This window comes from Tupaia chinensis, unplaced genomic scaffold (genome assembly GCF_000334495.1).
Source record: "Tupaia chinensis unplaced genomic scaffold, TupChi_1.0 Scaffold000052_1, whole genome shotgun sequence".
Lineage (NCBI taxonomy): Eukaryota > Metazoa > Chordata > Mammalia > Scandentia > Tupaiidae > Tupaia > Tupaia belangeri.
This window is the reverse complement of record NW_006159510.1, coordinates 5,829,970-5,840,791: the sequence shown is the minus strand read 5'-3', so window position 1 is coordinate 5,840,791 and position 10,822 is coordinate 5,829,970. Positions and strand designations below refer to the sequence as shown.

The 10,822-nt window shown below is 53.0% G+C and overlaps 1 protein-coding gene and 1 long non-coding RNA gene across 2 annotated transcripts in view; one reads left to right on the top strand and one right to left on the bottom strand.

The window, feature by feature from the left end:
- The window catches only part of PDGFA (platelet derived growth factor subunit A), a gene marked incomplete at its 5' end in the record, with an annotated part of 61,782 nt that overhangs the window by 16,355 nt on the left and 34,605 nt on the right, over positions 1-10,822 (top strand). The window contains 1 exon segment of the mRNA XM_027775442.1: positions 3,657-3,783. Coding sequence (XP_027631243.1) covers positions 3,657-3,783 — 127 coding nt within the window.
- The window catches only part of LOC114009562 (uncharacterized), a 23,012-nt gene continuing 15,979 nt past the window's right edge, over positions 3,790-10,822 (bottom strand). Inside the window, exons 2-3 of the long non-coding RNA XR_003550960.1 lie at positions 9,923-10,020; positions 3,790-4,216 (exon numbers count right to left, since the gene is read on the bottom strand). This is a non-coding gene — a long non-coding RNA (uncharacterized LOC114009562). The remainder of the gene's footprint in view (positions 4,217-9,922; positions 10,021-10,822) is intronic.

Below are 10,822 nucleotides of genomic sequence, written 5' to 3'. Positions count from 1 at the left end.
CCTCCCGTGGCAGCCTGCCTGTCTCGGGTGGAGAACAAGCCAGCCCCCTCTGCAGTCCTGCGTCTGGCCAGAGGGGCCCTGCAGTCTCAGCTGAGCCTGGGCCCTAGTATCTGTCCTGCAGAGAGAATGAGGTGAGGCTGCTTGTTGACCAAAGAGGCCATGCGACTGGAGCGAGGGTCTGGGCCAAGAGCGGGACAAGTGCCCTGCTGCAGCCCGGCCCAGGGCTCAGACACCAGAGCCCACTGCCTCACCTCTGGGTGCTCTGCAGAGGCTGGGGGTGAGGGAGAGCAGTGTGGTGGGGCATGAGTGCTCGGTGGGTGCTCCGTCCTCCTGCCTGAATCTGACCAGAGCCCTCAGTTGGGGGAAGGAGGCTCTCTGGCCCTGCAGGCGCAGAGGTGAACTGGGCTGTTTTAAAGTACTTCAGTGCTCTCAGGGACTAGCTAGGCAGACTCAGTGTCCCTGATTCATGGAGAGCTAGTGGTGTGGTTGTGGTCCAGAGTGGGTGCCCCACCCCAGGGCCCTTAAAAGGAGGATCAATTTGGGACTCTACTCTTGGTTTGCTGGGCCTGGGGCCAGTGTGCCTAGTCTGTCCCTAATTCAGGCCCTGGGGCTGGTTTTGTCTTTGGCTGTGTGTGTATTAAAATACTGATTGCAGTAGAATCCCATTTGGGTTAGTAGCTGTCAGGTAAGGTCAAGTCTGTCCTAAGTTCTGGGTGCTTTTTTTTTTTGAGAGATTATTGCTATAGGGTGCGTGTGCTTGCCAGAGAGACAGACAGAAAGTAAGAAATCAATTCCTGGGGGGTGGGGTGGGGCGGTGGTGGTGGTGGCCACGCCACAATCCCTTGTCCATTCTCCTGTTGGCATCTTGGGTACACACGCACACATGCCTGACTGAGTTTTAAGCCACCGGGTCCAGGACTTGAACTGCAGTCGATATATGTGGGAGTTCAGCAACGTAACCATTAGGCCATCTGCTGGTCCCAGTTCTGGATGCTTTGCTATATGATCTCATTTATTCCTTGTCATGACCTCGAGGGTGGGTGTGGTTGATGTTTCCATTTTCTAGATGGAGAAGTGGAGGTACCTGCATAGCTTGTAGACTCCCCTCCTTCGCGCTCGCTTGTCCATGGGAAAGGGGCAGATTGCAGGAGTGGTCCAAGGCTTCTGCCTGGCAGGTGCCTGGTGGAACTGAGCCCTGTCCAGGAAGTAGCTTCCCTGGGAAAAGGCTTATGCTTCTCTGCCCAGGCCTGTGTCTCTCACACCTCCTGACGTAGCGAAACTCCCTGGCTGGCTCCTGACCCCGGGTGCCCTATGCCCCATGCCCCACACCTGCTGAGCTCATACCTGGCGCTGCATTCACACCCGAGGCAGCCCCTTCTACTTCACACGCCTGCCGGGTGCCCGACACCCTTTGCACCGCAGGTTAACCATTAATGTGGCCAAGGCAGTGCAGCCACGCAGGGTCTGGGCAGGCTTGGTCTCCCACACCGGTGGGGCCGGCTTGCCTTTGTGATGGCTGCCAGGTCCAAGGGTACCTTGGGGTCTTCCTGGCTCCTAGACTTCAGACGCCCTGGGAAGGAAGTTGGAGAACCACCATCCTCTTTCACTCTCCTGCCTGCCCCTGCAGGAACCGGGCCACAGGGCTGGGGCATCTGGTCTGTGTGCGGTGTCCCCGATCAGTACTGGTGCAGTACCAGCCAGGGAGTTGTTCCTGACCTCTACATGCTCCGGGTAACCGGGCGGGCTCTTCTCCTTTTTCAGCCTCAGTTCCCCAGTGAATGGTGGGTGAGGGAAGAAGTGGGTGGTCCCCGATGGCCATTCCTGTGACTTAGATGTGGGGTGAGCTATGGGGTTTATTCTGTTGACATGCGGGGAGGAGGGTGCCTACTCTGCCTGGCTCCATGGGGCCTGGGGAGGGCAGAAGGATGGTGACCATTCCCAGTACACACTCCAGGTGACAGACAGGTCACCTAGTGATTAGGGACAGGCTGCCAGTGTCTAGTACCAGCCTGGCCACTCATGCTGTGGAGCCATCTTGGGGGAGGGGCTTGCCTGTGCCCCAGTTTCCTTTTCTGTAAGTGGAGGTGATAATCTTGCCTCTTTATAGGGCCCTTGAGAGGATTAAGTGAATGTCGATATTTGGACCCAAGGAAGGTGGCCTGGGAGAGTCACAGCTCTGTTTCTGATTCCTTGTGTTTAGGCTGGGCTGCAGTGAGGGCGTGGGTTTCTTCAGCACGGTGGACAGCATATGGCTGTCTCGAGGGTAGGTGCTCACCATGATTGTGAACCAAGGGTCTACTGATGCCAGGCGTGTGCACCGTGGGAGTGCGCGTGTAGGTGGTTGGCTCCTGTGAGGAGGTGTGTGTGCATTGTACATGTGTGTATGTGTGGACGAAGTTATATTCCCACGAGGAGGTGTATGTATACATCACACATGCATGCAAGTGAGGGATGGAGTTGTGTTCCTTTGGAGACGGAGGTATGTGTGTTGTACATGTGTGTTTGTGTGAGGAATTGTGTTCCTATGAGAAGGTGTGTGTGTGCATTGCACATGCACGTGAGTGGGTGGGGTGGGTTGTATTCCTGACACAACACGCCATTGTCTAGGACCATACACACCCAGGCTGCCTGCACCATATGGACTAGGGGTTCGATTCCTCACGTGCCTTTCCTGAGCACCTGGAGGTTGTGCTGGGGGACTGGGCTGTGCCCTCCGTAGCTCCCCTGGGAGGGCTGTGTTGCTGTGCCCAGGGAATTGAGGGCTAGTGTGACCCTTGGCTGGATAGACTCAAGTCTGAAAAGGAGACACTGACTAAGCTCCCTATACCTGAAAGCCATGACTCGAATCCCAGTCCTCCTCCTGGATCCACCTGTGTGGCCCCGGGGATGGCCTTGAGTCCTCACCCATGTAGCTGAGAAGGGCAGACCTCTTGTGTTCAAGGACAGCCTCGTGCCTGGGATTGAGGCCACCAGGTAGCAGTGGGTCTGCCTGGCCTAACTGCCTCAGAGGAGGGTCCCTGTGAGGCCAGCAGCATGGCTGAGAGCACATGGGGTCATTGTCTGGACTCTGGAGTCCACAGAAACCAGAATCTAATCCAAACCCTCCTTGTGGGGCCCTCTGGGACTGCGTGTGTTGTTTTTCCTTGGACTGGAGGCTGGGGGCAGGGGTTACGTGGGCACCCGGAGCAAGGGTTGGGGGGACTAAGTACGGCAGCAGATCTCATTCCCGGGTCCTGGCTGGTTTCCACTGTAGCCAAGTACCCCTTGGAAAACATTTCCCAGCTGTTCATAAACATGCGAGCAAACACCGCCCCTGCCCCGGAGTTCCATCTTTGCTGTGTATGCAGCCTTCCGACCTTTCCAGCACAGGCCAGCCTTTGGGTTTATTTTAAGTGAAGATTGGACGAAGCCACAAATACTGTGCTGTAGCTTGATTATTTTTATCCAGCCCGTCTGCTGTCCCCACCTTGAGGTACAATATTTCAGAAGAGGTCAGGGGTCAGAGATCAGAGGCCGGGCTCCCCTGTCCTCTCTTCTGGCCTCCCTTCTTGCCTTCCTCCTGGCCTGGGGTGGGGCCTGGTGTGGCTAGCTCTGAGCAGGTTGTGAAGTGTGTCACTCCAGCCAGCTGTTCATGGCTGGGCCTGTTCTCTCGGCAGGTGGCCAAGGTGGAGTACGTCAGGAAGAAGCCAAAATTAAAAGAAGTCCAGGTGAGGTTAGAGGAACACTTGGAGTGCGCGTGTACAACCTCCAGCTTGAATCCAGATTATCGGGAAGAGGAGACGGGTAAGTGGCTGCCTTCATCATCCTCATCATTGTCATTCTGGATTGGATCCTCAAAGCTTTGCTTCTGGGGTTCTGAGACGGGACCCTGCAGCAAGGGTGTTGGGGGCAGTGGATAGGTTGGCGTCCTTCTTGTGGGCACCGTGTACACTTAGAGACTGCTGGGAAGTGATGGGGTGGAGACCACGGGGGAGCTGCAGAGCAGGCAGAAGAGGAGTTCCAGGTGGTGTGTGCTGGGGCTGCTGCGTTTCTGAAGCCACCCGGCTGGCCAGTAGGCCACAGGGCTCAGCTGAGCTTGGTCTGTAGAAGGGCCCCTCCCCAGGTAGACTGGCAGGAGCAGGTGGAATGCTGGATTGTGTAGGCCATGTTGCTACTTGGGGTCTCGACCTTCACCCTCCAGGCGCTTTGCCCAGGGACAGCTTTGTCAGGCTGGGAGCTGGAGGAGAGGACCCGGAAGTGTTTTGTACCAGGGCCAAGTGAGTTTTCTTTCAGAAAGATAAACAGCTCAGGTATTTATTGCTTTAGCTTTCCACCTGACAGCCTTCCTTTCGGCCACTCACTGCCCCTGCCCTTTCGTTAACAGGAAGGCGTAGGGAGTCAGGTAAAAAGAGGAAAAGAAAAAGGTTAAAACCCATCTAAGCAGCTAACCAGGTAGGACCTGTCTGCTGGGCGTGCTGAACTACAGGGCTGGGAGATGCAATCGAGTCTGATCACACCAGCGAATCATACTTTCATCTCGCCAGGGTGGCGAGGATCTGGCCCTGATTGGCCCTGATGGCTCTGCGTGCTTCCGTGTCTGCTGGGATGTGGGTCTCCCTGCTCCCCACCTGCTCCTGCCTCACAGCCCTGATCCATGGCTCACTCCTACTCCAAAGCCCCCTCTAGCTTTGTTCTCATCATTGATTGGGGATGCAGAGGGTAGATCTGATGCTGACTAGTTGGAATCGCTGTGGGCAGGTTGTCCACCCCATTTGACAGATGAAAAAACTGAGGCTTAACAGGTTATGGATAAGAGTTGCTTGAGGCATGGTGGATCTGAAAATACTTGATAACTGCACAGGACTCTAGGCTGCTGTACCAGAGATTGCTTTTGGCTGTTAGTAACACCAGAAACAACAGGAGTTGGAATAAGGTAGAAGTTCATGACTCATGTATAGATGGGGAGACCAGAGCAGGTGCGGTAGGTGTTGTCAGGGACTACCTTTTCTCTGGGGATAGTGGCATTTATTGTCAGAGTTACCGTATGACCCATGGTAGCTTGCTGAAGCTCCAGAAATCACATGTATGTTGTAGGCTGGAAGAAAGACTTAAGATGGGAGAAGGGCAAAAACAAAAACAAAACCTCTTAGAGAGTTTTCCCAGAAATCTCACCCAGTGACTCTGGTTTTGTTATCATCTGCCATCCCTCAGATGCAAGGGAGCCTGGAAAGTGCATTCTCTAAATGAAGCATATTGCTTTCCAGAAGAAAATGGTGAACCATAGGATCAAGCCTTCCTGGTCCTTATAACTGACCTGTCTGGCTCAGGAGAGCCGGAGCCCCATCTAGCCTGGTCCTTCCCCCTGGCACATGAGACTGCACGGCATCCAAAACAAACAGTTGTTTTAGAATAGAGGAGATTCTTCAGAGATAGGGTGTCTGAGAGCCTTGGCTCCTCTTGGGCAAGTATGAGGCCCATGAGTCAGGTCCATTCATGAGGATCCTCTGGGAGGAGAGTGCCTACTTGAGGGAGTCCCTAAAGCAACCCCTAAGTGATTGCTCAGCCTTGGCTTTGAGAGTCAAACTATGGCATGGGGTGTGGTTCAAGGCTCTCGCCTCTCGGGCCAGCTGATGACAAAGCAAGGCAGGTATTCTTGCAGCCTCGTGCCCACTAGCGTACATGCCCTGGGCCTGTGGGTGGTGCACAAATGACACTGTACAATGGATGGGCCAGGAAGATGAGAGAATTGTTATTAAAGAGCTCATGTAGGTATGTAGGGGTCACAGGGACTCCTACTTTCTGTGTCTGGTAGTGTCTTTTTGGAGTTGACTTGAGGCCCTAAATGACTGCTAGAGCTCTAGAAATCACGTTCAAACCCTAGGCTGAAGGAAAGGAAGGTAGGGCAAAAGAACCTTTCTGGGCCTCAGTTTCCCCCATCTGTACAATGGGAGAATGGGGCTTGCTCTCAAGATGTGTTCTTCTGTGAGATGCTGTGAGCCTCCTCCCAGTTCTGGTCAGGATGTTGCAGTATGGCTAATATGGCAAATTTGATTTTGAAAATTTTATGGGAAATTTAAATCCTAAGACTTGCCATAATGTGTGTGCCCTTGATTGGGTGAAATGTTTTGCCCCATTTGCCTTCTATACAGTGATGTGTGTGCTTAGTGGTCTCGTCCTCTCAGTGTCTGCCTCTCTCCCCTCTCCCTGCAGATGTGAGGTGAGGATAAGCCCGCAGCCCTTCCCTGGGACATGGATGTACATGGCGTGTTACATTCCTGAACCTACTATGTACGGTGCTTTATTGACAGCGTGCGGTCTTTGTTCTCCTCCGTGAAAAACTGTGTCCAAGAACACTAGGGAGAACAAAGAGACAGTGTACATTTGTTCAATGTGACATCAAAGCAAGTATTGTAGCACTCGGTGAAACAGTAAGAAGCTTCCTTGTCAAAGAGAGAGAGAGAGAGAGAGCGCAAACAAAACCACAAAACATGACAAAAACAAAATGGACTCACAAAAATATCTAAACAGTGGACGACATGAGGGTCGCCCCCCACAGGGGGAAGCGCAGAGGTCTCAGCAGACGGATTTCTGTCCGGGTGGTCACAGGTGCTTTTGCCGAGGACACAGAGCCTACTTTTGGGATGACTCCAAAGGGATGCCAGCGGGCTCTGCAGGGGCACGCAAGATAGCGGGAATGTCTCGGAAACCGCCACACGAACTTTAGAAACCACACCTCCTCGCCGTAGTGTTTAAGTCTATACAGAAACCTTCCTGAGAGCCTTAAGTGGATTTTTTTTACACCATAAAGTGATTATTAAGCTTTCCTTTTTACTCTTTGCCTATCTTTTTTTTTTTTTTTTTTTTTTAATTATCTCTTGGATGACATTTACACCGATAACACACCCACCAAGGCTGCTGTAACTGTCAGGACAGTGTGACGGTATTTTTCCTAGCAGGATGCAAACTAATGAGATGTATTAAAATAAACATGGTATACCTACCTATGCATCATTTCCTAAATGTTTCTGCCTTTATGTGTTCTCCCCTTCCCCACTTTATTTTATTTTTTAATTTAAGCCATTTTGAGAGAACTATGCGTAAACCAATCGTATGCCGTCCCTGCGGCTCTTGCCCCCAGACCTCCAGTTTGCTGGGCGATACCATGTTCCCTGTGGCAAACAGCAGAGGGTCTTTTTCTGAGCATAGCTGGGCAAGATGCTTCTACCTGTATCGTTAATGTGCTACCGCAGCGGAGGCCGCTCCCTGCTGCTGCCAGTGTTTGGACAGAACTTAAATCCTTTATTTTTGGTAAAATGTTATGCTTTATGTGTATTAACAAAAATGTGTGTGCGTGGTTTGTTTTTCTTGTTTTTCCTTTTTGTTTTTGTAAAAGTGAAGTTTGTATTTTTATCTAATATTACCAGTTTTATATACTTGAGAGCCTGCTATTATTTTTTTTTTTTGAACCAAAAGAAAAAAAAAATCCCACCAACAAAACCCATGCACATGAAAAGTATTTTGTGGTCACATTTTTCTAGTTGCTTAACTGAGTCTAGACCCTGCTCCCTGATCACATGACACAGTTGTTGGGTGAAAACTGGGAGATGAGAGCCGTCTGGGCCGGCGCCCCTGGACCTGCCCCTGCAGTGAGAACTTGAGGAATGCGGGTCTGCCCTTGGGACTCCAGAACCCACTGGGAGTGGTCCAGAGATTGCCACCCTGCAGGCTGTGTGCTGCATCTACTCACTGGGCAACCTGGAGCCCTGCCTTGCCCTGCTGCCGGCCTCCAACGCCTCGTGGCTCCTGCAACTGTCGTGATCCCTTGGCCCCTGTCTCTGGAATGGCGCCCGGTGTCTGTTGTATGAGCTTATGGAAGATTTTTTATAAAGGAACATCTTGAACAGCTCATCTTCACGGTGCAGCATGTGGGCTGCAGTTGGACACATTTCAAGCAGGCCAGGGTGGCCATCCCCTGGCTGCCCATCTTGGAAGGACAGACCCCGTGCCGGGTGCCCCCAGGCCCTGCCCAGGCCCCTGTGCTGACATCTCGGCGCTGCACCATTCTCAATGCTAATGCTGTGCCCGTGAATGTATGTCAGACGTGAGGTGTATAAACCTGTAATTTATGTATTTATGTTTCTGTGAGATGCCGGTGATACCGCTCAGTTTTTCTTTCTTTCTTTTTTTCTTTTTCTTTCTTCTTTTTTTTTTTTTTTTCCTTCTGTGCAAAGCCGTCTGGTGAAATGCTATGTCCATTAAAGTAATGGAGCAGAAAAGCCTGGTGTACTCTTGGAGAAGAGGAAATTCTACAAAAAGAGGTTCAAGACCTCACGGGTGGTTGCTGGCTTCCTTCCGTCGTTCATTCATTCATTCATTCATTTCCACAGGTGAGGGCCACGGTGGTGCCCAGCCCTGTCCCCTTGCCCTGTCTCCAGTGGGGAGAACCATCCCTGAAGCAGGCAGGATGGGAGACCAGGCAGACAGGAAGGGGCTGTAGGCCAACGGAGGCTGTGGTTTGTGGCAGGATTATTTGTGAGCCCCGCCGCCCATGGGATCTGCAGCCTTTGTTGAGGCTCTACCTGCATTCCTGGCATTTCTGTTCCTGCCTGGGTCCCCTCCTGGCCCTATAACCTGGGGCTGCACCTGGGTGTGGGCCCTGGAAGTCAGGGCTTTGTGCTCAGGGCTGGCTTTACATCTTGCTTGGCTGGTGACCTTGAGCAAGGGCCATCCATTTGCACCTCCATGTGCACATGTGCAAAATGGAGCCACAGGTAGGCCAGCCTTGTACCTGGGGCCACTGGCATTAGGTCCAGGTCTCAGCCTCTCTACTTTGTGCTGTGACTTGGAGGTAAGTCTCACCAGTCTGGAGAATTTCTGGGCCCCAACACTGCTGAGGAACAAAGCCCAGGGATGAGGGTTTGCTGAGCAGCAGCAGCGCCTTCTGCTGAGATGAGGTCTTTTTTTTTTTTTTTTTTTTTTGCAGGACTCTAACCGCAGTGGCCATGTGGGGAGTCTAGAACCTTAACCACCATGCCACCTGCTGGGCCTAAGATGAGAGTCTTAAAACTTAATTGCCTGGAGGCCTGAGCTCGCCTGACATATGCCTTCAGAGACTGTAAGATCTGGGTCCCTTCTTTAGCTCGGGACATTGCCCTTCCTTCATCCAGGCCTCAGTGTCCTGCCTGGGAAGCAGGTTAGACCTGGCTGGGTCTCCAGGTGGTTTCATCTTTCAGCTGGCCAATCCAGACTTCTCATAGCTACTTGGGATCACCAGCAGCAGGTGAGGCCAAAGCCAGGTAACTCAGGTCTCTGCCTGCGTCATGTCTGCAGAGCCATCACTGGCCAAGGCTGGGCCCAGAGACCTCTCTGAGGTCTAGATTAGGGGCACATCTGGGTTTTGCTTTCCCACCTGGCACGAGAAGCAACATATCCTCCATGCTCAGCCTCCATAGTACCATGGAGTCTGGGGATGGGAACTTGAGGGGCTGGTTTACATTTTAGATGAGGAAGCTGTGCCCTTGGCCTGCCTTTATGTCCTGGTGGAATCTCGAGGGGATGTTCGTGGGGAGACTGAAACAGTCCTCAGTGCTGGGGCAGCAGGAGTTGTGCTGAGGCCAGGTGGTTGAGGGAGTCCTCTCTCTGGCTTTGGCTCCCCGCCCCCATGTGTGATAGGCGGGGGGGTGCCTGTACAGTGTTGGAGCTTTGGCACTGTCAGGGCCTGAGGCAGAAGGGCAGGGGAAAGGGGGCTGTCTTGTTGCATCTTGACAGATGCTGGCAGCTGAGCGTGGCACTGAGGGCCCTGCACCTTGCACTGTAAAACTGAATGGTGCAGTGTCAGATTTACTTCCAGGCCTGCCTGTGAAGTGGGTTCAAGAAGAGCTGTGGCCCCGACCCAGAGAGAGTGTCAAGTTCCAAAGAGGCAGAAACAGATTTGAAGTCATACCTTGCAGCTTCGAGTCTCCCAGCTCTCCAGGATATTCATTCCAGTGCTCCTGACTTCAGTAACTCTGTCTTCAGGTTGTTCCCAGGGAGTCCTCCCTGCTGCCAATAGGACTGCCATTAGCACCCTGTGTCACAGGGGACTGTCCCGAGGGAATGGATCAGTCTTTTAGCCCAGACAGCCAGAGCAATTCTCTGTGCTCTTGACTACGAGGCTGGAGGCATCACTGTTCTGGAGAACTTGCCTCCAGCTTCCAGAATGCCCAATATGAAACGTCAGTGCCCTGGTGTCACTTCTACAGCCATCGAGTGAAGGAGGTGTCTTATCTCTTCCTCCCCCTATGCAGTAACATAGACAGGAGAGCCACTGTCTCCCTGTGCAGGCGAGGGGACTGGGGGTCAGGCACACTGAGGTGTGAATTGAGCCCTGCCTGTCACCTGTCCTCTTGCCCTGGCCCCTGACTCAGTGCTGATACCTGAGTCCTCGGGCTCTAGTGCTACAGCTCCCCTGAGAAGCCTGCAGCCTCCCATCTGGTTTGGCAATGGTCCTGGGCCCAGGGCTATGGGCACTGGGGATGGGAAGGGGCTGGGTCAGGGGCAGGTGGCCGGCAGCAGGGGCAGGCTGAACTCTATAAAGGCCATGGTGATAAAAACACTCTATAGGGAACCAGCAGTTAGCATAATGGCTATGTCGCTGGACTCCCACGTAGTCGACCGCGGTTCGTGTCCTGGACCCGGTGGCTTAAAACTCACGCTGGGCGCTTGTGCGTGCGTGCTCAAGATCTCGAGAGGAGAATGGAGGAGAAGGGATTGCGGCGTGACCATCCCCCCTGGGGGGTGATTTCTCACTTTCTGTCTCTATGTCTCTCTCTGTCTGGCGAGCGCATGCGCCCTACAGTGAAAA